General features: G+C 51.0%; 8 protein-coding genes across 8 annotated transcripts; 5 read left to right on the forward strand and 3 right to left on the reverse strand.

The window, feature by feature from the left end:
* Positions 1-4,930: 4,930 nt before the first annotated feature.
* AKAW2_20573S (uncharacterized protein) lies at positions 4,931-7,237 on the forward strand (the record flags this gene model as incomplete). The annotated part of the gene is made up of 6 exons (XM_041685300.1): positions 4,931-5,534; positions 5,592-6,328; positions 6,394-6,495; positions 6,556-6,567; positions 6,621-6,670; positions 7,177-7,237. 6 exons carry the CDS (start codon positions 4,931-4,933, stop codon positions 7,235-7,237), a joined length of 1,566 nt encoding a protein of 521 aa, XP_041539399.1.
* Positions 7,238-7,845: 608 nt separating this feature from the next.
* PZF1 (C2H2-type zinc finger protein) lies at positions 7,846-9,644 on the reverse strand (the record flags this gene model as incomplete). Its single annotated transcript, XM_041685302.1, has 2 exons — positions 7,846-9,500; positions 9,566-9,644. The coding sequence occupies 2 exons, from the start codon at positions 9,642-9,644 to the stop codon at positions 7,846-7,848; spliced, it is 1,734 nt and encodes a 577-aa protein (XP_041539400.1).
* A 347-nt stretch (positions 9,645-9,991) lies between these two features.
* Positions 9,992-10,744, forward strand: RPB6 (DNA-directed RNA polymerase core subunit RPO26; the record flags this gene model as incomplete). The annotated part of the gene is made up of 4 exons (XM_041685303.1): positions 9,992-10,026; positions 10,154-10,447; positions 10,520-10,639; positions 10,711-10,744. 4 exons carry the CDS (start codon positions 9,992-9,994, stop codon positions 10,742-10,744), a joined length of 483 nt encoding a protein of 160 aa, XP_041539401.1.
* A 2,393-nt stretch (positions 10,745-13,137) lies between these two features.
* AKAW2_20576S (MCT family MFS transporter) lies at positions 13,138-14,513 on the forward strand (the record flags this gene model as incomplete). Its single annotated transcript, XM_041685304.1, has 2 exons — positions 13,138-13,322; positions 13,385-14,513. 2 exons carry the CDS (start codon positions 13,138-13,140, stop codon positions 14,511-14,513), a joined length of 1,314 nt encoding a protein of 437 aa, XP_041539402.1.
* Positions 14,514-15,111: 598 nt separating this feature from the next.
* On the reverse strand, positions 15,112-15,863 carry AKAW2_20577A (peptide alpha-N-acetyltransferase complex B subunit NAT3; the record flags this gene model as incomplete). The annotated part of the gene is made up of 3 exons (XM_041685305.1): positions 15,112-15,283; positions 15,403-15,634; positions 15,695-15,863. 3 exons carry the CDS (start codon positions 15,861-15,863, stop codon positions 15,112-15,114), a joined length of 573 nt encoding a protein of 190 aa, XP_041539403.1.
* A 595-nt stretch (positions 15,864-16,458) lies between these two features.
* On the forward strand, positions 16,459-17,842 carry AKAW2_20578S (uncharacterized protein; the record flags this gene model as incomplete). Its single annotated transcript, XM_041685306.1, has 2 exons — positions 16,459-17,180; positions 17,269-17,842. The coding sequence occupies 2 exons, from the start codon at positions 16,459-16,461 to the stop codon at positions 17,840-17,842; spliced, it is 1,296 nt and encodes a 431-aa protein (XP_041539404.1).
* Positions 17,843-19,366: 1,524 nt separating this feature from the next.
* Positions 19,367-22,814, reverse strand: tif32 (putative eukaryotic translation initiation factor 3 subunit EifCa; the record flags this gene model as incomplete). The annotated part of the gene is made up of 4 exons (XM_041685307.1): positions 19,367-19,892; positions 19,967-22,341; positions 22,423-22,647; positions 22,773-22,814. 4 exons carry the CDS (start codon positions 22,812-22,814, stop codon positions 19,367-19,369), a joined length of 3,168 nt encoding a protein of 1,055 aa, XP_041539405.1.
* A 2,010-nt stretch (positions 22,815-24,824) lies between these two features.
* Positions 24,825-25,247, forward strand: GNG1 (guanine nucleotide-binding protein subunit gamma; the record flags this gene model as incomplete). The annotated part of the gene is made up of 3 exons (XM_041685308.1): positions 24,825-24,976; positions 25,056-25,113; positions 25,185-25,247. 3 exons carry the CDS (start codon positions 24,825-24,827, stop codon positions 25,245-25,247), a joined length of 273 nt encoding a protein of 90 aa, XP_041539406.1.
* Positions 25,248-25,676: the final 429 nt, after the last annotated feature.

Here is a 25,676-nt window from a genome sequence, read left to right on the forward strand (position 1 = left end):
GGGACTGGGGGGAGGCGCCCAAACGAAAGACAGGAGCGGAAGGGCAAATAAGACCGCGGCAATGCTGGAACAAGTGCCAAGATGGCGGATGATGGCGCAAAGTCAGCTTTGCAAGCGCCTGACTAGGCCACTTGATGTCTCAGGTTTCGATGGCGGAGAAAGCGGAAGGGAATGAGTCGGAAAGTGAAGGAAAGGAGAGGCAGGGGGAGAGAGAAAATATAGATAGAGCGAGTGAGGCGACAGACAGGGAATAAAATGAGGGAGAAAAAGGGCAAAGCTGGACAGAAGGAAGCATAGAGGATCAGTGAAAGGAAGCACAAGCCGACGAGCGTTGAAGGACGATCAACTTACTTACCCAGCCTAAGGCGTGGGTCTTGAATGTTGTGAGTGTAACAAGTGTTACCGGACTTATAGTAGGGTCGGCTTGTTGTTTTCTCTTTCCTCCTTTGAGGTAGATTTGACGGAGGAGTGGATCTGGGGTGTTATTTGTTGTTATTTGGTTGTTAACATTCCGAATGGAGAGACTGCAAGTAAGAAGTAGATGTCACATAGAATAGAATATTCTCGTAGTAACTAACAGTGTATAGCAAGTGACGGGGAGAGGGAAGAGAGTGAAGACGAAGCCGCAGATACCCATCCGTCATGCTGGATGGACCTGCGGGTCAATACTGGGTAAGTTATGGTGTGTGTGGTGTGTTACGGTACCGCAAAAGTGGTTCTGGCCCGGCTTGTCTGCCTGGCGGCTGGCGTCATCGCATGTGGCTACAAATCGAACTTGAAACTAATGTGCCTCCTTTAGACTAAAGATGGTCCCAGACGGACGGGCCACCAGTCTCGCATTCCCTTTTTGCTGCCCTTTTCTTTTCTTCTTCTGTTTTTTTAAAACTCCGATCCCCTGCCCCTGCTGCTTGAATCTCCTCCAAAGTCATTCCAATGAGATCGGCATGGATCATAAGAAATAACTGCAGGTCAACTAACGAAGTACGGGGTAATACCCGGGATATTACTTGTTGCCTGGCTTGCTGCAAGAGATGAAATTGACAATAAATGGGTCGCTAGTAGATAGAACAGGCGAACCGAATTTGCTAGTAATCAAAGAGAAACAGTCCTAATAAAATGACACTATAGTAATATTCATAATGAAATAAAAATAAATAACAGTCATCAGAAAAGAAGTAAGTAACTAAGTAATGGACACCTATGTGGTAGTATTAAGTAAAGTATTTACTGTCATTCTCCCCCGTGGACAAGCCCCAACCGGGTCAGTCAGTCAGCCATCCGAGCAACCCATGGATGGCCGGGTGGATTATCCAGTCTATCCCACTAAAAAAGCACGCCCCCCGCGTAACTGACTCCTAGCACTGCCTCCAATCAGCTCATGCCGTGAATCAAAATAAGAAGTCAGTCCTATGGTTGCATCCCACCATCTCGCCAAATATAGAAACACAGTCCTGCATGTCTTAATTGCGACTGCCACTTCCCAGCCAATTCCACCGGTCGTCCTTTGTTTTTGCCTCTGCTCATCAACCCATGTTTCTCACCCACGAGGTGAGGAGAGGAGAAAACGTATCACGCCAAGTGCAGCCTAACCAGTCATCGTACCCGCTGGTCTCTTATCTAGCAGCCAGAAGAAAACTTAGACTGACCCTCGTAATGCGAAGTACTAGACTAGATATATCATGGTACGATTGGATGGATGAATGGAGGTGGATGTAGAAAGGAAAGGCGTCGTCGTGTCCCTTGTCCCTTATGGACGGAAGAATGCAAGGCGACAGTCAGAAAGAGGAATGGTTCGGGAGTCAATAATCCACTGGCGCACTGCCACAGGCCCGCCGTGCCACACGGCATCAGATGATCTTGGCGGGTAGTAGCTTTACTGAATACTAGACTGCGACTTGCATCTTTTAGCAACTAATAGATGGTCCGCTGTGCTCCTTGTTTCCCAACTTGACTTCTCTCACACTATAAATAACCGGAATACCCTAAATGTCCATATTTCACCCTGAATGATCGGACTGGATCTCCAGTTGCAGCTCGGCCCAAGCCCATCGAGACAGGAATAGTTCCGAAAGCCTATACCCCTGCTAAGGTCCGAGGCTAAGAATAAGAACTTGTTTAGTTCGAATCTAAAATTATAAGCGGCTGGGGTTGCTGCGTTGGTACGTATCGTCAGTCGTTTGTCGGTACCCTGCTATCCGAGCAAAGTAAATCAATTAGCAAGGGTCCTTCTTCCTGTGTCTTATTTAGTGCGATGCTGGGGACACTGCAGAGCAGCTATCCGCAATTCTAGCCTCATCTAAAGTGGCTGCGGCATTTGCTCTTATCAGACAGGGTTGAACAGAGAGCATCAACTTTATTCATGATGCTGCAGGTTATGTAACCTTAACTCAGGCGGTAAATCAGGATTTGCCCCGTTTATAAGACGCCTACTATTGCTCAGCATGCTCTCCCCTCGACCAAAGCCACCGATCATTCGTTGTTGACTGTGGCTGGTTAGCATAACAAGCGATCAAATCAAATCTTTTTCTAGAAGCACGTACTTTCATACTTTTGAGATGTTCAACAGGGTGTACGCACTCCGTAGCGCAAACCCCAGCCCGTGACCCACCGGCCAGGGTGTTTCCCCTCTTAGTCTGCTAAGGCTGCGGAGCTCTCCAAAGATGATCGCGGGCTTGACGCGCAAACTCCTAGCAGCGATCATTGCTGGTTAAGAGATAATCTCGGCAGCATGACCTCAGCTGTAGGATCCAGCGCGGGAAAGCTTCTCCTACCACGTAGGCATGTCCTGCGTTCGCCAATATTCTTGAAGATCCAATCAGTCTCCTCCATCATGTTTCTCCGCTTACGATTTTTACTCGCTTGATCATCGCTCCCTTGAAGCATTTCATTGGGACACGATTGCAGGATCAGCCTTGCGGTTGTCATGATGCAATCAATCCTAGCTTGTGAGGTATGACAGCTTTTCCCCCCTTCGCCTTACGGCAAGCTAAGACTCAGTAACTTTTTGAGGAGGGGTGATACAATCGACCGAGTAAGATATAATACTGGAAGAGAGATGATCCTCAAGTCCTAAGCGATCTTCTGCCACATGAGTCTTGTTGTGTTTCACCTCTGATGGAGTCCCTCTCTGTCTCCACTTGCTTTAGCACACCCCCTACTCTGTGGAGTCAGCTGCAATTGAGTTCCGGCTTGAGGACAAGCTCAGCGATAGGTTTACCCTCGATGACCGTGTATCGCGTATAGTCATCTTAATTAACTTCGGTTGCTTTATATCAATATATCTACGAGCATACCTCTGAGGACACACAGTACGAGCCCCACTCAGGGGGAGGGGCGCCTGTACCTGACCTTTCGCAGACATCAGACATCCTGCAGGGTCCCTCGAACTGGAATGAACATCGGAACCCCAAACATTGATTATTAAACGCCGATATGGCTATACTTCTCATACTGTCAAATATCCGTGCCTGCCAAGACCATAGCTGTGGGCTGTCATGTGCCTTGAAGTGTTCTCATGGGTCATAAGGGTCTTCTGACCTACGGCTTCGTAATATAACCCCGGCGATATGACATGTCTAGGCAAATGCATTTCCACATTCTTCAAATTCCTCCCATTTGTACGTTGGCTGGATGCAAATTTCATCGGTCTTCGAGTTTGACCCTCTCCGGTATCGGACGTATAAGGCTACATAAGCCTTCCGGAAAATGTGAATACCAGAAAAACGCATCGTTGTGTTTATCGAGCTAAACCGGTCGATATTTTGCAAGCTAAAAATCGGAGGGGCTAATCGGAGTACCTGGTCATCTCAAGTGTTCTGCCGTATCTGCCATTTGGTCATCTGCCCATCATGTCTCATACCCCGGTGACTCGTGGGTATGGTTCAACTGTGCTGAATATGTTGTGAAGACCATCTTTACTGTAACTTCATGTCACCTTAGTTAGGCATCAAATGTCACCGGGTCCTGGACACAATTTCGCAATTAGCTTTGAATACTAGCGTCAGGTCCAGTTTCGTGACTTGGAGATGTTGACTCTTCGGTTTAGTTTCATCACTCTTCATGTTCACGTGGATTCGCACAAGCTTCCCTGCTCGAATCTAGTTGCGGATGCACCTATCAGGGATATCCCGTGATATGAAGTATACTCGGCGCAAGTTGTAGGGTGTCATTCGTAAGTACACACTCCACTGACCGGCCGAGATGGTGAGTCTCGCTTCGCCCACATCCATCGATGCATTTCTCTAGTACAGTATGACTGTCTGCAAATACTTTTGTTTCTTTTTTCATCTGCAAAATTTCCCAGAGAAGGTGTACTGGTCTGGTTTTTCTAAGATGACACTACTAAAAATGAAGGAGAGGGGTTGAATATATCAGGTCCTTCATGGCATTCTATGCCTATAGCATTCCTATAATTCGGTAAGCTGGCACTGATATTAACCAAATCAAAAGCAACCTTGTACATCATCTCAGACTGATGGCACTATTGGGGCTAAGTGATGGGTAGAATGTGTCTTTCCCTACCATTAATGCAAGTTTCTGGTTTTCACTGGGCCTTTCATTCACTACGCGTGCCAGAATTTGCTTCTGCTGCCATTCACTCCCCTCTCGCTTACTCTGTGTTTGCTTGTATACTTCCTACTCAAACCCTCTTCTCTCCCCTTGTGAATCCCTCTGAGACCAACATTCGAGATTACACACTCGCGTCTTCATCCCTCCCAGCATACCTGAGGTCTGTGAATACTTTCAGAAAGCACCCCCCTGGTCTGCGGCGTAGGTTGCCAGAGGATTGGAAAGTTCGCAGCACCTTCGACAATAACAGGTAGCCTCCTTGGTGTGTTATTCTACCTTCTGTTCATATTCTCTTCCAGATTTAAGCTAACCAACGCAGAATATAAGGTCAAATCTGGTATGTCTTGATCGGACTGTCGCCATGGATATCACCTGTTCTTCTCCGTTTGTCTCTGCACCGATTCAGGAGATGGTCGCCGAGCCGATCGACATCGTACTTGATGAGCCCACCGATACCTGTGCGATGGTGGAAGAGAAAGCCGATGAGATCATCGAGGCCGAGAATGAGAGCCTTGACCAACTGATGATAGAGTTTACCAGAGGGTTTGATCCTGGAAGCTTTGTTGATGAGGTCTCTAAATCAATCCCTCGTATTCTTAAAGATATCTTCCCAGGTTCCTACGAGCATCTTTTGAGCATGCTGTTTGAAAGCGACGACAAAATGCACGCCACCCAGATGAAGCTAGAGGAATGGCTTCTGAAAAGATACCCTCAGATTCTCAACAAGATCGATACCGAACGACAGGAGACAAACATAACCGATGAGACGTATTTTGGGGCTGAGATTGAGGTCTTAAGAAAGATGGTGGCATTCTTACGCAAGGAATCTGATAAACCAGTCTTCTGGCTCAATGCTCGGCGTGCAAGTCCTATCAAAGCTCGTGAGCAGCTTGAAGCATCTATCCGGGTCATCGAACTGTTCAAAAGCGATGTCATGATTGCGATGAAAATGGACACGGAGGATAGTGAGTGACAATCCCAACTTGAAACTGTAAGAAGTCCATCAGTCTAACGCAGCATAGGAAAAATTTACAATCCTCTCCCCGTCTCCACGGAACGCACCGCTCTACTGAGTATCAAACAACTTCGGATTGACGCATGCAAGGCATCACTTTCTTGGGAAGGTTATATGGACTCTGCTATCGTGTTCACCTCTTTCTTCCATGCCTACAAGGCTTATACCTGCGTGCATAAGCCAGACAAAGCCCGTGCATGGGGCTGGCTCCCACCACAGGGACTTGCACCTCCACGCTTGTCTGCAGAGATAGCCCAGGTGGGTGATTTGGTAAAATGGGACTTTGAGCATGAAAATAGCGCATTCGATCTGCTACTCAAGACGGCCCTTTGGCTAGGTATGGCGAGAGGTCTCCCAGCGGTGCATCTATTCTGTGACGTCGCTCGACTTTTCACGACGCACAAGCCCTCCCCAACGGCAAACGAGCCATATATTAGATTTCTGCGTCATCTGGCACAAACAAGAGTCTCCATTGCCGGAATCAAGTCCACTCCGCCCACGCCTGTTCCATTCAAGGGGTCCGACGAAAATACCAATCGCGGTTACTTCGAAGACGTATTCGATTCAGACAAGATCTTGGAGAAGGACCTAACCAAGACCCTTTCGTTGCTTGCTATGAATACCAATGACTTCAAGCTATCTGCCACGCCTCCGAAATACTCGTTTCGCAAGAAGGCGAAGATGATCGAGCAGGCTTGTGTTGTGGAAGAGAACCACACGAAGAAGTGGCCTCAGAAAGATCCGGCAAGTCAAGGAAATTAGTTTGATAGGTCATTTTGTATTCCTTTGCTAACATTGTGTCCTCTTAGCACCCTGTGAAACCTCCTTCTCCAATTCCTGAGGAACCTGAACCGGCTTCGCCCCCGCAGGATACGGAACCTGACTTTCTTGATCAAATCGAATACGTCTCAGTCTGTCCTTGGTGATTGAATATCTTGAGCTTTCAGGATTTACGAGGCATATCAGAACAGCTTCACCCATATGTCAGCTGGTATTTGAACAACATACTTTACGAACGTCTCTGATCGATCTCAAGATGAAAATCAAAACGAAAGAAAACCTCTCCACTCTGTCGAAAGCAAGAAGGTATGCCAACCAAAGCTCACCCCATTGATTGGCGATCGTGAGCCGTACTTGAGGAAAATCACAAAACCCCTCGCTCAGCTGTTACAATTTCCCTTCTATCTCCTTCAGTCGCCATCCCAGTCTCCAGGGTTGCACCAGTTTCGACACTATGACACTCACCGCACGCCCATGTCATTGCCAAACCGCTCTAGCTCTGGTAGTCAAGAGCAGTAGGCGAAGACTGTGGGCCGGAGAAGCTGACATTACCGTCGAAACAGGAGCCAATCCAGGATCGATTTAGGAAGATGCAAACTCGCTATTACTTCTTCTCCCTCACTTTTATGTATTAGGCATAATGACAAAAACAAAAAAGCAAAGTCATCGCATCTCACCTCACCGCACAGTGGTCCGACCCTAACCAGGGAAAAGACCATGAAGTTCATTTGTTGACGTTTTCCCTAATCACACTTCAATCACACCACTCACCTTCTGTATGTGCAAACGTAAGCTGACTTGATTATCTACAGGGCAACCCTCTTTTTTTCTCCTCCTCGTGAGATCGCCGCGGCAACCGTGCAACGTTTGTGAAAAGCGTTCGATGACATCGTCCAGGACCCGCCTCTCTATTGTTCTTGTTCGTGATTGTATTACTTTGATTTATTCTATTCATTGCCTTGCTGGTTCAAGGTGCTTGCACGCATTCACTGTTATGTATACTACTGACTACTCCTTTCTTCCTTGGCTTCCTTCCTACTTGCAAATATCCTCTCCTCTCTGAACACGATGATGCCGCTTCACTGGCTGGCTGGTTGACTATACATGATGCTGACGACACTGATGATATTGCATGGAATGTGTTCCCCTGTCTTGCATTTTCCTTGTCTATTATGCATGTGGCAACTGGTGCTGCGCACCTTGGGGACCTGATGGTGTGGGAAACATGTTGCATTTCGCATTATAACTCATCTAGAGACACTACCTAGCTAGAAGCTCGATCGTTTGAGACAAAATCATGGATAGGGAGAAGGGTAGGAGTCAAAGAGAGATAAAAAAACAAAAATAGACGCTAGAGACGATTCATTATGTCTACTTTTTAAGTATCTTTTGATCATGAATCAACGTTATGTAGCCCGAAATCGTGTCAAACAAATGTAAGTAGACCAGACAAGATAAGGTAGTAAGAAGAGAGGTTTTCCCTATGAATCCGCCATATTATACGCCAACAAAGGATCAATCATCGCCATATCATCAGCACTGGGTATCTTAGAAGAAGAAGAAGCAGCAGAAGGAGGAAGAACATCGACATCGACATCTTGAATCATAGCATCAGCAAAGTTGCTGGGAAAGTCGCCGGGGTTATTTTCATTAGTTGTAGGGTCACCACCATTGCCCATCGTGTATAGACCAGATTTTGCATCCGCATGCAAGATATACGGTTCATAAGGAGCGGAGGAGTCATCGTTATCGAACTCGAGTCCATAAATACCAAACATGTCGCCGGTCACGGGCTCATTGCTGTCCGCCAGTAGTGCGCGCTGCATGAACATATCGCGGATCTCGTCCTCAGTGCACCCGTGCTTACTGCCCATATGGACCCACAGATCGTAGTTCCGGTGGAACCGGTGTGGACAGCCTTCGATGAAGCAGGTGATCTGTCGGCCGGTTTCTTCGGCATAACCTTCACCTGTGAGAGCGGCCAATGCGGACGGACCGGTTTGGTGAGAGTCCGGTGTCTTGTTCAGACCTAGACGCTGTCGGCGCTCGGCTTTGGCGTTGGGGAAGCCGAGATGTGCGGTGCGAATGTGCTCCTCGAGGGCGAGTTTACTTCCGTAGCGTTTTCCGCAGCCGTCGGCGCCTGTCCAGCCGACGACTCGCTTGGACATGGACAGGTCGGTCTCGCCGCAGACGAAGCGCTTTTCGCCTTGGTGAACGGTGCGGATATGCACAGTTAGGTTGCCCTTCTTGGTGAAGCTGCTGTCGCAACCGGGTATGGTGCAGGGGAAGACTTTTCGCTCTTCTAGACTCACGTTGCCGTGGCTGACTTCTAGATGACGGCGGAGTTCTCGGGCTGTGGAACAGATCAGGTTGCAATTGGGACATTGTGGGGGGTGGACTGTTCGGATGTGAGCTTGGAGGAGGGCGTAAGTCGGGAATGTTGATGTGGTGGGAGCGGGAGTCTCGGATGATGATGGGTTTGCCTGCTCGGCCTGCTGGGTACACTCCGTGCAGGTGAACCGTTTCTCGGTGTGGATGCGACTTTCATGAGCTCGAAGGTGTCCTGCGGTGTCAAATGCCATTGGGCATTTCTGGCCGGTAGTCGGGTCGATGTGCGGGCAAGAGAAGGGTTTCTGTTTCAAATGCACGCTCATGATGTGTTTTTGGAGCGTCGAGTGTTTCCGGAAGGTCTCATCGCAGGGCGGAAATTCTGTGCAGCGGTACTTGTCTCTGCCATCATGAGCAGCTATGTGTCGACGAAGACGTGAGCCAGTTACGAAGCTCTTCCCACATCCGGGGCGATCGCATACGTAGTCTCTGATTCCGGTATGGGCGCTTTTAATGTGATGGCTCAGATGCGATGCTCGAAGAAACGTCTTATCGCAATCGTCGTGGGTACATCGGAAGAGTCGTTCATTGTTGTGTGAGCGCAGGTGTTCCTGTAGTCGTGCTGGACGGTTGAAGGCCTTCGTGCAACCTTCGAAAGGGCAGCGGTGAGTTTTCAGCTCTGAAGGATATCTAGCGGATATAGTCGACATTGGAGTAGCTGGTGTCTCGTGAAGACTACCGCTAGCGACACTGGAGTCATCCGAAAAGTCATACTCGGGGTCCGAGTGTTTTTCTTCATATATTGGGTCTGGAGTATATGGCAGACAATTAGTATCAGACGGAATCTAGACTCGGCCTCTGGGCATATCTTACCGACATCGTCCAGCGTTGTCCGGCTTTGTAGCCGCTTCGCGTTGGGGAGATCCCCCGAGGCTTTTCGCTTCTGAGCCATAGCTCCGCGGCCCTCTAGACCATCCAAGCCTGATTAATGAGCACTGGACTGGCGACAGGAAGGAAAGAAAAATCAAGATGAAAGTGATGGCTGCACGACGACATCCAGAAATTTTGCCGAGGCGGTGAACGGCGGCACCCAAAGGAGTCTAGCGCCGGACGAGCAACAGGAACTTTTTCCGGGTTCTGAGAGTCGCGACTTCGATTTCTTCACGAGGAAGAAAAGCCCGTCGCAACAGTTCATCGTCTCGTCCCCAACCCGGCCCGGTCGCGGTGCTGTCATTGTTTTCGCTGCTGCCATATTCGATTGGTGTTTTGTCCCAATCTTGCCCTACTTAATCCGCCACCATGTCTGACTACGGAGACCACGATGCTGAGGAAACGTAAGAGACCGGTCCCCATAAGAGCTTGAGCTTGCGCAGGTCAATGCTGCGCGTCTGCATTACCTATCGATGGCAGTCATTCTTGCTAGGTGAAAATTCCGATGTTCTGACTAGGATTGTCCTATAGTTACGACTACGAGCCGGAGCAGGAGTACGATGACAACGAGCCCGAAGATTTCCTAAACCCCGAGGATGTCGATGTCGCAGAAGGAGGCGCCGATGAATATGGCGAAGGCTCATACGCGCCTGCTGTCAACGGAAACCACATTGTCGCTTCAGGCGACCCGAATGCGGGGTATGCGGGCAAGGTCATGGAGCAGACGCGGGAGAAGAAGGTCCCGAACGACCAGCGCCAGACAACTCCATACATGACCAAGTACGAGCGCGCGCGTGTCCTGGGTACTCGGGCCCTGCAGATCAGGTTCGTCTCGGCAATCGATGCGGCATCAAGGATGGGTTGAGAAGCGCAATCGGATGCTGACCATGTCTCTAGTATGAACGCCCCGGTGCTCGTCGATCTCGAGGGCGAGACGGATCCTCTACAGATTGCCATCAAGGAGTTGAACCAGAAGAAGATCCCACTGATTGTGCGGAGATATCTTCCCGACGGATGGTAAGCGGGCCTTCTCCATGTGGGTTTGACAATTTGACGTATTCGATCTAATCATTATTTTTGCGATACAGGTACGAGGACTGGACTTGCGAAGAATTACTCTAGACGTGGAGACGACAGGTGGTTGTATTTTTTTCCAAATGGCTTCTTGGTACTTTATTGTGTATGTGTTTGGTCTAAGGATCTTTCCCTCTGGGCAGCATAGCGTTTGGAGTTTCGGAGTAGGGTAGCGGGCCATACTGGCCTAGGCAGCCACTGGGACACTGGGAAGACAAAGAAAACTCAAAAGAATAACGCACTGCAGTCTATATATTAGTAAAATTCAAAAAAGTTTGATGTTGACATGCTTTGGTGTGGAAGAATCTAGGCCTTTTTGTTCGCAATCTACTGCTCTAGAGGCAATGGCGTCCTCACAACTGAGCCAGGCAGAGCGCTTCACAGAAGTAAGCTCCGATGTAAAACCAACATTGACGGCCCGAGGTCTGTTTTCAGGTCCTGAGCGGGATGATGACCCCAATTTGGAGATGTATGAAGTAGCAGGCAGGGTAGTTTGTGACTAGCACTGTAGCAGATGGATACTTTGGGGCTCTGATGCAACTGCAAGTATGGCGTCAAGTCCTCACATGGCATTGTTCCCACATTCCCGGTCGATAAGCGCGAGCGTTCCTTTTCTGAGATATGACATGCTCCAGATGCTCACATCAAGCTGCGACGAGTCTGTAGGAAATGATGGCCTATCCTCTATCTTTTCTATTCTTACTGACCACGTCATAAACTCGTCTGACCCGTCAAGTGCTTCGACATGCTTGCTCTTGAGAGCCTCCACAGAACACGTAGGAGTCAAAACAGAGATGTTGCGTTCAATGTATTTGCTCATGAGTACTAGCTAAGAGTCATCAATGAGTGGATCTAGGCGACACAAATGCCTCATTCGGAGTATAATATGGACGAGTAAGATAAGTTGATCCATTGACTTTGCCGTACGGACTTCGGTCCGCGCTTCTCTGACCGCCAGTGTATAGACTGAAACAGCCGAGTCGGAGAGCACAATTCGAACGTCGTGGCTTGTCTCGCATTGCCGAACTGCACGGAAAGCACTAATGCACGATGACATGCCGTGATTGGAGGCATGTGGTCAGCCCATGAGTATTGGGGGACACAAGTTCTCTCTTCTGCTCAGTTTCAAGGTATGGATAGCCTGGCTTGATTCCCTTCTCATACTTTCTCGAGTCGGTCAGCCACCTTTTCTTGCGCAATCACAGGCTTTAGTCTATGTATCAAGCAAATCAGCAAGCGTTCACCGATCCGTGGTTTGGTCATCTTTTTTTCTGCCAGCCGATCTTCATCGGCGATGAGACCGTCTTGTTTCGGGAAACAAACTCGGAGCGAAGACCGATATCTCCGAAGAATTTCAATCCCGTATTTTCTGGCTTACGAATAAGCGCCTTGAAGGTCTCGAATCAAGCATCCTTCTTATTGCTGTTAATAGTTTTTGGTGGGTCAGTTCAGCGTGCAGTAAAACCCTGCTATCGCTATGTTCTCTGTCGCCAATTACACTGTTCGTTCTAGGAGGATCGGGCTCAAGATGGACGGACCGTTCCTTGACCTGTCAAGCCTGGACAATGTGATTCATTCTTGTGTCTCAAGAGTTCAAGCCAGCGTCGCATTCGCCAAGAATAAGTAGGTCAACGGACCAGATACAGGATGGACTACAAAGAAATGATATGCAGTTCGGCCCCCGCCTGGATAAATCGGCACGCTGTCACCCTCCCAAACACACTAAAAGTCCACTATCTGCAGTCATCCTCCAATCGTGCTTATGCAGAGCATACCTTCAATAACCGCAGTTGTGAAGCGCAGGGCGTACCCTTTCCTTCCCCAATTACCCATGCTCGTGGACTAACTTCTCCAACTTCTCCCCGACAACACATCGTAGACATGTTCCTGGGGAAAAGAATGGGCTCTTGTGGCTCCGTCCCTCGGCAAGTGACTCCATCGCTTACCCGGAACCCGCTCATTGCTGGTCCAGTAGGCTCTCTTCCCACGATGGGGCATCAGCCAGAGCCTGGTTCCCTTGACTGTCTCCATTCCCACTCCCAGGGGATCAGTCAACATGAATGGCCGCCGATGAGTGGATCCCCTTACTCAGTCTTGGTTGAGTCTGCTTTTCTAGCTCCCAAGCTTAGTCTTAGCCGGGGCTTGGAGGCACTACCTTAATAAATTTTTACTGTGTGCCGCTATGATTCATTTCTAAGCACAGTATATAGGGTGAGCCTGACCTCCACCTGGGGTCGCCCTCCTCTCTGCTCCTAGTCCCCCGGTCCTGAGAACTATATCTTAAGTGGTGATTTAAGCTCTCAGTGAGTACGGTTTGGGCTGTGTTCACGTCGACTGCTACTAGGGTTATCTGATCCGCTGTCTGTTTCGCCCTCCAACCCTTACCTTTATCGTCCACTCCACCAGACGGTCCGTCTGATCGATTATTATTGGGGTGGAAAATGGGGACCAATGCTGATTACGACGAGAAGGCTGTTGCGGAATCCCTCACTGCAAACAACAATGGCGACTGCCATGAACTTCCTACTCCGTCAGAGGAGAAACCCTCAGAGGAACCGATCTTCGATACCGGCTTCAAGTCATGGATCCAAGTGCTAGGCTCTTTCTTCCTCTTCTTCAACTCATGGTATGTGAGGCCCTCTACTCTGGTACCATGTAGGTCATCAACTGACGAAAGATGACGGCCAGGGGTGTCATTAACACCTGGGGTGCGTTCCAAACGTATTATGAGCAGGACTTGTTGTCGGACATGTCATCGTCCAGCATCGCCTGGATTGGCTCACTCCAGGCTTTCCTACTCATGCTTTTTGGTGTGGTGACAGGACCTCTCTTCGATGCAGGCTATTTCCGTGCTCTGCTCACGTTTGGAAGCATCATGCTTCCCTTTGGGTTGATGATGACCAGTCTTGCTACCAAGTTCTGGCAGCTGATCCTGGCCCAAGGTATCGTTATTGGTCTGTCTGCCGGATGTCTGTTCGTCCCATCCGTCGCCATTTTGCCTCAGTACTTCAAGAAGAGACGTGGTCTGGCCAACGGCCTGGCCGCTTCGGGCAGCAGTATCGGGGGTGTGATCTACCCGATCATGTTTGACCAGCTACAGCACAAGGTCGGCTTTCCCTGGGCAACTAGAGCTATCGGCTTCCTTTGTTTCGGAACTTGCTGCATCTCATACAGCATCATGCGTATGCGCTTCCAGCCGACAGAGAAGCGCAAGCTGGTCCAGTTGGCTGCCTTCAAGGAACCGCATTTTGTGATGTTTTGCATTGGCATGTTCCTGGGTTTCCTTGGATTCTACAACTTCCTCTTCTATATCCAGTCCTATGCCATCGACACCGGAATTGTTGGTTCCACCCTCGGATTCTATCTGCTCTCCATGCTGAATGCGGGGTCCACCATTGGACGTATCTGTCCGAACTTCATCGCAGACCACACGGGTCCCCTGAACGTCCTCACTCCTGCAGCTACCGCTACCGCTATTCTTGCCTTCGCTTGGATCGGAGTCCACAATGCGCCAGGCATCATCGTTCTCTCCGTACTGTATGGTCTCTGCTCCGGCGGTTTCGTGTCACTTCCGCCGGTCGTGATGGTGACTCTGACCAAGGACATCCGGGACCTGGGAACTCGTCTAGGCATGGTGTTCGCAATCACCTCTGTCGGACTGCTGATCGGTACGCCTATCGGCGGAGCCATCTTGAGCAACTCGGGCAGCTACCTGGGAGTGCAGCTCTTCACAGCTTGCTGTCTCATCACGTCTGCCTCCGTCTTTGCCGCGCTGAGATTCTCTCGCTCGAGTATGAGACTGATCGCGCGTGTGTGAGCGCAGCCTGACAACACACCAACTCCTAATCCCACTTCAATCAATTACGCCGCGACTGCATCAACTCACCTCCATGAGAACTGCTACCTTAATACTTGATGACCCAAAAGAGTTACATATTCCATCTAAGCATTTGCATTTGCATCATGCATCATTGGAGAACCGGTGTTGTTTTTTGGGATGATAAAAGTTTGATCTTTTGATTACGATAGATAAGATTCAAGAACTAGATTAGAACATATTGCTTAATGTATTACGATTCAGATTGATTGATAGATATTTAATGCACAGCATGGGTACCATTTCAAGCCTGTTTCATTTCAATGACCTCAGGTCTTATAAGAATTCTATTCAAGCTGTCCTTAGTCCACTCAACATGCATGGCATGACACGTCCGTTCATCAACCCAGAATAGAAACAATAATAGTAATGGCAACGCCCAAACACCAAATGCTAGAAACAAACCGACCGACAAACCACTTTTCTCTTATGCTATTCATCAACCCTCCTTGCTGTCCTCACACCATGATATGTATATATACCTAGACCCGTCCAATCCATGCATCCATCATCATCATCACCGCCCGAACGAAGCGTCCTACGAAACATGAATCGGATCCACCAAGAACTCCTCCCCATTCTCCCGAATATGCTGGAGTTTCTTATCGCGACTGCACGGCTTGCGCATATCAAAGGCATCTTCACCTGAATCCGAGAAGCCTGTTGGATCGTCACTGTAGTAGTTTACTACTCGGCGGAAGACGGAGTATCTGCGTGGAACACCACTATTAGCATCATCATATTCCTTTTGCGGGGAACTGAGTGAAACCACAAAGGCTCGGACAGGAAAAGCGAGAAAATGAAAGTAGAGAAAAGGGTATAAACTCACCCCATGCCCTTATACATCCCCACGGCAACTTTATTCCCCGCTCGTACATAGAGATCGACAAACCAGGCATCGTTGATATCGGAGCCCTGTTCCAGACGTTCGGTGAGACGACGCGCGTGGCCGAGACGGCGCCATGCGGGCGCAACGGTTAAAACGGTAATGTGGCCGTGCCAGGGCGTGTAGTGTTCGGAATGGCGCATCGAGGCGGGTTGTTCTTCGAGCTTGCCCATGACTGATGACGCGCATTAGTTGTGATTACTACTTCTTGAAGGGTGGTGGGAAAGAAACTCACTGTAACCTACGATGCCTTCCTGGCGATCCTGAACGCTGCTAAAGAGGGAGGGCCATCGCATGAGGTAATTGAGGTAGAATCCGAGGTCGTAGTTTTCGGTCAATGGGTCAAGGTTGGTGAGGTTGAGGGACAGGAGGTCCGTTGGGGACATGCGCCGGATGGAACTCATGGTTGGTGTATGTGTTTTTTTCCTTAGGGGGGAAGGTTGAGCGGTGGTTCTCAAGAAGATAGTCTAATAGATGGAGGGGAAGATGAAGCAATTTGGGGAGTTGATCGGCGAGTCAATCGGGGCTTGGGCGGTCACGGGGAGGAGATCTTTTTGAGGGTCGGGCTTCTTTCTCCCTCTCCTTCTGTGCCCCCCTCATTAGTGTTATTATTATTATTGTTCCTCTCTCCTTCTCTCTCTCTCTCTTTCCCTCTCCGGCTCATTCTCTATTTTATTTCGACTCTTTCGTTCTCGGGATAGCCGGTCTCGACTTCTTCGTTCCTTTACCCTTTTCCCTCTTTCTCTCCCGTCCTTTACAACTGGCTGCGTGGAAAAGCATCCTGGTGATGCGGTCGGCGATCCACCATTGACTTCCGTTCCCCTGTTCGTTATTTACTTCGCGGCAGCCACTTACGATTTGCAAAGAATCTCCAACAAACAACCCCTGTTTCCCTTGTTTAGACCGTCGAGGTTCCTACGTCAAACTATCTCTTTGACCCTTCCACGCCTACACCGCATCCTCGTCTTTTTCTCTCTTCCCCTCCTTTAATCCTGCAACATGCCGTCCATCCCACCTCCCCTGACTATATCTCACCGCCATACTCGGAGTCGCTCCTCCAACATCGACATCGACCCCATTTCTCCTGGTACCTACGCTCCCAACGGCTTTTCCTACCGGTCGCCTCGGTCGCCTCATACGCCTCGTTCATCCATCCCCTCTTCTCCGGTGGACGTCCGCCCTCACCATACTCAATCATTCAATGGCTCCCATAGAATGTCAGGCGACTTCGGCGGTGCTGCCAACGAAGGCGGCGGACTAGGAAACTTGGCCGATGAGCTCGCGGATGCATGGGAGGAGGAAGAAGGTGGTTACGGATACACGTCGGGCCAGGATGCCGGGGCCCCTGACGCACAGTATGTGGATCGCAGTGACGATGAAGATGCATACCACCGCATGGGCACCGGGGCCCGCACACCCTCATCGGGCTACTCGTCGGAACGGAACTCTTCTCTGCAGCCTCCGAAGCCCAAGACCCGTAATGGTGCCCATCGACACCGGCGGCACGAGTCGCAATATGATGGCTCCGATTATGGAAACGATTCGGATTTCGAGGAAGCGGATATGCCGCCTAGCCTAGAGATGCAGATGGCGGAGATCGAAAGTCTGGCTCGTCGCGGACTAGAGAACAATGGCAGTGAGAATGACTTTGTGATTCAACGGGCGGTGGAAGCTCTCCGGGATCTTGGCGGGCAAAGTGGGATTGAAAACAATGCCATGAGGTAGGTGGATCTGTTGTTGTCTGTGACTTGGCAGGGTGTCTTGGTCTGCTCGGAATAATGACTGGCTAACACAACTTTCGAAATCTAGACTCATCACTGCACACTCGTCCATCACCTCACATCTTACCCATCAGACGCGGGCCCTTCAGACCCTCACCCACCCTCTCCTTTTCTCGCCATTCCCGCTCCTTTCCTCAGATGCTATAGATGCGCTCATTCCTCTCATCGACGAAGAACTCCTGCCTAACCTCCCCTATCCTTTCCCGGAACAGCCACGTCACTCCTCAAGACCCACTACCCCCTCCCAGTCACCGGCCCTGAACCCTCTTGTCTCCCTGCAGACCCTTGTGTCGCAGACATCCGACATCACCCTGTCGCTCCGGGGCCTGAGCGATACGTTGTATGAGTCGCGCCAGCTTACGTCGACGGCATCGCGACGACTCCGGTCTGCTCGCGAACTTGTAGCCGACCTCCGCCGTGAGGAAGAAGGCGTCGAGGAGGGGACCCGGTGGATCGAACGAGGCGACTGGGACCGCCGACTCCGGGATCGCGAAGCCGGCCGTGTCTGCGGAGACGTAGTCAGTGGCTTCGAGGCGGTGTGCGGTGAATGGCGAGAGAAGCTCTTCGGGGCAGCCGCTGGAGCCGAAGTGGCTGCTGCTTGAGATGATGACTATTTCCTAAAGGTAAAGGGGGAGGGGTAATGGATATAGACAAAGGACGGATGCTACCAGTTTCTTCTTCTTCTTCGCACGGGATAAATTTCTTTTTTGTCTTCTCTTTTTCTGCCCTTGACATCCCAGACATATTGTCTCGAGTACTACTTACTGCCAGAGATAGCGGCCATACCCCCTTTTGCAAATTTCCTTTCTAGTATATAGATTATTCATCTGGGTTCGTCCATCCATCCATCTGTTTATTTTCATCCACCTACATATTCCACAATTGCTATGCATTATTCATTCATTCCACCAGATCCAAGCCAAGTATGACCTCGTTCAGTTTGTCCTGTCATAATCTCTCACCGATATCCAAATATCCATGACCCACACATCCAAACCTCCAACTGATTCATAATATGGCACCATAGAAGTACATACATACATTCAATGCATAGACTACATTCCTGGCATATTAATCAATGCAAGATATCAAGTTAAGTAGATCCCACAACAACTGATACATACACCCAACACTCTTCACTTCCCCCCTTCCTCATGATCCGGTCTAAATAGCAAGTTCCTCAGTGTAGACAGACAGCCAACGCCCCTGAGGAAATCTGTCACAGGTACAGTTTCACCAAGCGTATGGTCAGTTTCAGGTATTGTATTGGTGACAAAGTCAGAAACTTCCCAGTTTCCTATTCCTTGTATTGAGGTTAGGCTAGAGACAGAGCACTGGGGATTCATATTGGGAGAATAGAATAAACTAAGAGTAACTGAAAATAAATGGAAAATTAAAAGAAAATGCAGATGATGGAAGACATATATAGCAAGAATAAGTAGACATGGATGGTACTTAGGTAGTACGACAGTTACTTTATTTGCACTTGATGGGTTTTTTGAAACGAATCATATTTGGTGCATGCATGATACCGGTGGTTTCATGCCGATTACAGTCTAATCTACTTTTCGTGTTATGTGAGATATAGATACACTACGAGTCAAAGATAGTTGTTAAGGAACGAAAGAAAATACTATGCATTTGGTAAAAAAAAAACCATGAGATCGGGTAATGTAAGAAAAAATCAATCAATCAATTGACATGGCATGCCCAGAAAAAGAAAAATTAAATCAAGCAGTTGGCGGTTGGGGGGGAGGCAAAGAGCTTTAACTACAACCTCATGGTGTGAAGAACCCCCGATATCTATCTCTCTCTCTCTCACCTCGCAAAGGTTCATACCTCATCAACTAAAAGAACTAAAAGACGTAGTAGGAACAGTATGGAGGTAGAAAAAAAAAGAAGAATCGTACCGGGTTTGAGGCTAAGGAAGGAGGACAAAAAAGGTACTATGCGAACATGAAGATGGGGAGGCGGGGCGGAAAAGTGTTTGTAGGTGGATGAGAGTTGTGTGTTTATACAACACAAGGATGAAAGAGAGAGAGAAAAAAGAGAAAAGAGGAAGGTTGACTCATATCACACGCCCTTTCATCAAACATCCAAAGAACTTTTTCATGTCATCATGCGATTTACTGGCCACCCTGCTGCTGCTTCCATCTGGGAACCCACTTGCCAGCGGCAGGCTTGGACTCCTCGGTCTTGTCGGAGCTGGAGCCGGGGGTCTGCGTGCGGGAGGGGGGCTGGGAAGAGCCAGCCTCACGCATGGCACGGGGAACGTAGCGCTCCGTGGAAGGAGCAGGAGCAGCACGCTCAGGAGCAGCAGGGGTAGCACTGGCACCCGAGCGCAGGTGAGGAGGCACGTAGCCTCTGCGCACGGGAGCGGGCTCCTCGCGGGCAGGCTCGGGGGCACCACGCTCAGGAGCAGCAGCAGGAGCGCCACCAGCAGCCTCCTTGGCAGCCTGGCGCTCTCTCCAGCTGGGACCACCACCAGTGCGAGGAGCCAGGTTGAGACGAGGGGCAATGCGTTCCGTAGGAGCAGCACGCTCAGGAGCCGGCGCAGCCTCGCGCTCAGCACCACCGGTCCGGCGAGCAGCACGGCGAGCTTCGGCTTCCTCTTCACGCTGCTTCTGCTTGATAGCAATTTCATCGAGTCTCCTGTAAGGCGGGTTAGCAATTAGTGGTCTTTGACGAATTGGGCGACGGGGGGGTTCCAATTGGGGGATACTGACTTTCTCTCTTCCTCACGCTTGGCCTTCTCCTCAGCGAGGACACGGCGGCGCTCCTCCTCCTTGGCGGTTCTCTCCTCCTCTTCGCGACGGATGCGCTCCTCCTCTTCCTTGCGGCGGCGCTCTTCCTCCTCACGCTCGGCGCGCTCACGGCGTCTGCGCTCCTGGACCTCCTTGATACGCTGCTTCTTCTTGGCCTCGAAGTCGCGCTCAGCGGCCTTGCGGCGCTTCTCGAACTCCTCGTGGCGCTTCTCGGACACCTCCTTGCGGAAGCTGTTGAACTGGGGCACCAGGCGGCTAAGACGGTGCTTGAGGGCAACGGCCTCCTTGTGCTTGTCCTCGGCCTCCTTGAGAGCCTCGGCCTTGGTGGTCTCGTAGATCTCCATGTCGCGCTGCTTCTGCTTCTCGTAGTCCTCGGGGATGTGCTTCAGTTCCTCACGACGGAAGGCACGCTCCAGGTGGTCAATGCGCTTGGCGGTGGTGCGGATGCGGTCGTTGAGCTCGTTCTTCTCCTTCTCCAGCTGAGCCAGCTTCATGGCACGGAGGCGGTTGGCATCGAGCTCGTTCAGGTCAAGCTCGCTGATGTCAATGCCCTTGACGCCAGTCTTGAGCTCCTCCAGCTGCTTCTTCAGCTCCTGCTGGCGGATGCGGTCCTGCTCATCCTTGATGCGCTTCTTCTCACGCTCGCGGTGCTCATCCAACAGACGCTGCTTCTCGGCTTCCTGCAGCTGCTGGGTGCGGATGCGCTTGCGAGTCTCCTCCTCGCGCTGCTTGCGCTGCAGAGCATCGGTGGCGGCCTCCTTCTTCTTCTCGATGATGACACGGCGAGCCAGAGTCTCCTCGTGCTCCTTGGCAGCACCAGCCTCGGCGCGGGCAAGGGCGGCACGCTTGGCCTGCAGGCGGGCCTCGTTGTACGAGGGGTCGACGTACATGCAGGTCACATGCAGGGTCTTGGCCAGGCGAGTGAGCTGCAGGCGGGCAATCTCAGCGGGGGTGTTCTGCAGGCGCTGGACGGAGCCAACCTCGCTCTCGGCGGAGCCAGCGGCGCTGCCGGGGTGCAGAGCCTTGGCGGAGGAGAAGACGTCGGTGTCGAAGGTGAGGACACCAGAGATGTGGTCGACACGGATGGCGAGGTCGCCCTTCTTGCAGCCGTTCATGATGAACTTCTCGATCATGGAGGGGGTGATCTGGAAGGGGTCGGGGAACTGAGCCAGCTCGTAGACGAACTTGAGCTCGACGGACTCGTAGACCTGAGACAGCTGCTGGAAGAGACGGGTCAGGATGACCTGCTGCAGAGGCAGGACGTACTTCTCCATCTCGGGGTCGGCACCGATCTGCTTGAGGATGGGGGTGATCTTCTTGCAGATGGACAGGGGGTGGAAGTCCACCTCGAGGATGTTGTAGAGGTCACGGATCTCGGGGCGGGCACGCTTGAGCAGGCCCTTGTTGAGGGCATCCTTGAACAGCACCGCACGAGTGGGGGGAGAGGCCATACCCAACAGGTTGGTGAGACGGGTGTTCTTGTTCTTGCGGACCTCATCCACATCGACCAGGGCACCGCGGGAGCGGGAAGTGCTGATGACGGGGATGGAGAGGGCGGACAGCAGGACGAAGGAGGCGGCCTTGGTCATGTCGGCCTCGGTGACGGAGGGGTTCTCCTTCTTGGTACCCTGGCCAGCAGCCAGCGTGGCGGCGGACTGGCGGAGAAGGTTGTAGTAACGGCTGAAGGCCGCGGCGTGGAAGAGGTAGTTCTCGCTGACCAGGAAGATACGGGCCAGCTTCTCGTAGTAGTTGGCCATCATGACGTTCTTGGCGGGGCGCTTGCTGAGGCTGAGAAGGGTGTGGATGTCCTCAATGCTGCGGAAGGCCTCCTGCCACAGCTCCAGCTCGACGGCAACGTTCAGCTGCTGGAAACGGGTGTCCAGGTGGCGCTGGAGGGTATCCGGGTCGCTGAGATTGATGGCGTGCATCTGAGCGGAGTACTTGGCGGCATTCTGGACGTGGTTACGGAGCAGCTCGCACAGACGGCGGAACTCGGTCTTGCGGGTGTACTTGAGACAGAACTGGAAGGCCTGCAGGGCGGTGGTCTGGTACATAACCTCAAGGCGGGCATTGTTCTTGAGGATTTCGAGCACGGTGCGGTAGGTCTCCCAGAGGAACTTGAGCCAAGGAGTGACAACAGCACGGTCTGTGCGGTCGCGGGACTGCTCACCGGAGACGGTGGCGAGCAGGATGGTCTCGGGGGTCTCGATGGCTTCCAGATCCTCGACGTTGGAGGAAGGGGCGGCGGACTCGAGAGAAGACTGGATCTCATCGGCCTTGGCCTGAGCCTCGGTGACCTTCTTCTCGGCGAGTTCGATGAACTTCTTGAGAACAACCTATACCGGTGAAGGGTTAGATACTGCGGTTGGGGGAGGGATGTAGTGTATGAAAGGGGGAAGAAAAAAAAATTCTCCTACCTCAATCGTTCCGACGTTGGTGTTCTGGGCGATGTTCTTGTACTGGTAGAGACCATCCTTGGCGGCCTTGCCCTTGCGAAGATCGACACAGAGCTCGACGAAGAGGAGCATCACCGGCTCCAGAGAGGCGATGGGGCTGCTGCGCGTCCGCTTGGAGGTGACATGTTCGTGAAGGACGTTGAGGGCGGCGGGGGCCTGACCCACGGCGATGAGTTCCTGAGCCCTCTGCGGACAAGATACCGGTCAGCATGAATTTTTCCATCACCATATGTTTCTTTTCCCATCCCACGACATAACATTCCGACAATATATTCGAATAGTATTGGGGACAAGTAACCGGACTGGCGTACCTTGAGGACATTTTCAGGCTTGATGTGAGGCGGAGGCGGCATGGTGGGCGACGATAGCGGCTGGGATAAGCGATCACAATAGGGTGGATGAAGACGACGATGCTATCCTTCGACTGGGAGAAGGTCGAAAGGGAAGAAAAGGCACGTCGGATCGCACAACGACAGGCGGGCAGCAGGGAGTCGAGGGCGTTAGGGAGGAGCCTGAAGATAGAAAGGCTGCCACGCGACGGTCGGCGAGAAAGACCCAGACAAGAGAACGTCAGGCAGTCAATCTTGTTGAGAAAGACAGACAAGGGCAAACTCTCTCTCTCTCTTCTCGCTCTCTGACTCTCGTTGTGCGAACCGCGAAAATTCCGGCCGCCGGCGTTCCCACTTTGGGTTAAGCGATGCGGGTCACGTGTTTATCCCCGTGTTTATGGCTTTGGGATTGCAGGGAATTGTCCCCATGGGAATGATTTATTGTACATTATAGTCATTTTTTTCTTATCCATTCATTCCATTGAAGACATACCTTTATTCTGCCATTATTTCCCATTTTGAGAGTTGGCTGTTCTGCTTCTCAGCCAACCTCTGGGGGAGCCATTCTCCATTCCTCCCTACTCTCTCGGGTGGATTGTGTTTGGCCCGTTTGAGACGAGATGATCACTTGCAGTGAAATAAGAACATATTGTCATGAACGCGTCCAAGCTTCTGAACTATGGACTAGTGTGTCTAGATGGAAAATAAAATATACGATTGACAGGGTTGCGACAGCAAACAAGAGTGTTGTTGCTGCTGTTGCTGAGGCGGGAGTACTCGGTATAATTAGTAGCTAGTATGGGGGTGGGAAGAGGAGAGAGGGCAACAGTGCTCAGGGATGAACTGATTGGATAGGATGGGGATCAAGCAGTGATCCATCCACGTGAGGCTGATGAGCCTCCTCCAGAAATAATCAATGCTGCAACAAACAATTCAATTCATGGACTATATCTATAATAAGAATTAGAATAGCAGAAAAAGAGGCTTCTGCATGAGGGAGGGTACAACCTGACGCAAAACGGAAAAACGCCTGCTAGACAGCCTTTTTTTTGTGCTGACTGCATCCGAGCTATCCAGTTCGAACTAAATCGACTAAACTGAACTAGTTAAGTTCACCAACTCCTCTCCTCTCTCTCAGGGGGAGGGAAAGAAGAATTATGGATTCCAGTGGGAAATGAACGGATTGCCCCTGCGACTCACAGACCACCTCTTCTCTCTCTCTCTCTCTCCGATTATACTGCTACTACCAGTAATTCTGCTAACTAAACTCAACTAATACCAAGACTAAAGTTCCCATTTTCCCTCTCTATTTCCCTCCCTCTTCCCCCCCCTCTTTTTTCCCTTTTTTTTCCCTTTTTCCTCCTCTGGTCCAGCAGTAGTCGTTCGCTTTCCTTTCTGCCCAGCAAATCCTCCTGGTTCTTCCTGCTCTCCCTAATTCTATTCTTCTTCTTCCTCTTCTTCTTCTTACTCCTTCGTCTTCTTACTCACGTTCAATATATCGTGAAGTCGAGTTCAGCCTCTCCTCCTCCCCCCTCCCCCCTTCCATTCATTCTTTAGAAATCAATTCCTCGGAGGAAACCCCCCTCTTTCTCTCTTCTTCCCCCGGTCGCTGTTCCCACTTACATTCCCTCTTCCCTCCCTCCCTCATAATCGTCTCCATCCTCTCCCCCCAAAGTTCCTCCTCCTCCTCCCACCTCTTCCTCCCTCCCTTTTCGCGTCCGCCCGCCGTTCCCGCCCGGCTTTGCTTTTCCCCTTACTTTCCTGCCGGCTCGACGCGCAAAAAAAAGAACCTTAAGCTTGAGCCGCCCGACCGATCCTGCTGAATCCACCATCTTCCATCCAACACATCACATTGCTTCCTCTCCACCTCCACCTCCAGGCACATCCACCCCCCAACGACTCTTCCACTTCCGCTGCGACTGCTGCTGCTGCTACTGCCGCCGCCCGATCTCATCGTCGCGCTTACGTCTCCAACTTAATTCGATTAACTTCCCGGGTTTCGCACGTTTCGTCCCCGCTCCAACCGTCGTCAAAATGCCTGCCTACGAGCTCCGATCGGGTGGTGATGTCAAGAACAAGAAGCAGAGTGTGGCCGATCTCAAGTACCGTCGTTTGACCGAGCTCAATGCTCGCTTGAAGGAGGACCTCGACCGGCCTCGTGTCAAGGTGTCCGAGGCTGCTCTGTCGTAAGTTTCCCCGGCTGGCGTGCTCCGCCCCCCATCGTCCAGCCACCGCGTGATACTTACCCCATCGCGTTTTATCCAGGTTGATCAACTACTGCAACAACACGCGCGATTTCATGGTACCATCCGTATGGGGTCAGGTATGCGACATTCTTTCTCCACTTGCTTCTGGTTGTGCAGCAATGACAGCGGGTTACTGACGGTCGCGCAGGTCGACAAGCGTGAGGACCCATACGCCCCTCAGCAGCAGGGAGGATGCTGCACGGTCATGTAATGGTCTCATGACATTTCCACGTCTTTTGATTCGGACGGACTGAGGGTCGCCGTCAGTCCGTCGGCGCTTTTATATCCCCTCTTGCGATGACAATTACTTTTTCTCACCACTTCTTTTTTTTAAACTTCTCAACCCTTTCTTTTTCTTTCTACTTCTAATTCTCTGTCACCATACCTTGGACCTATGGACAGCCCATCCGCCTTGTTGCTCCGAATGGTGAGCATTGTCAGCGACAAAAAGAAAAGAGAGACCACGGAGAAGCGGATGCGAGGCTCTGGCCCTCGAGGGAGCGCGCTGGACCTGCATGAACTGGGAGGGACTGAGCGGTCGCACCATTGGACCAGTTCATGATCTGATTTTCACCCTGAAACGCGACACACGGCTCCCCGCGGGCTTCCAGTTACACCTCTTTTTTTCTCTTTATTTTCT

Source organism: Aspergillus luchuensis, chromosome 2, assembly GCF_016861625.1.
Source record: "Aspergillus luchuensis IFO 4308 DNA, chromosome 2, nearly complete sequence".
Taxonomy (NCBI): domain Eukaryota; kingdom Fungi; phylum Ascomycota; class Eurotiomycetes; order Eurotiales; family Aspergillaceae; genus Aspergillus; species Aspergillus luchuensis.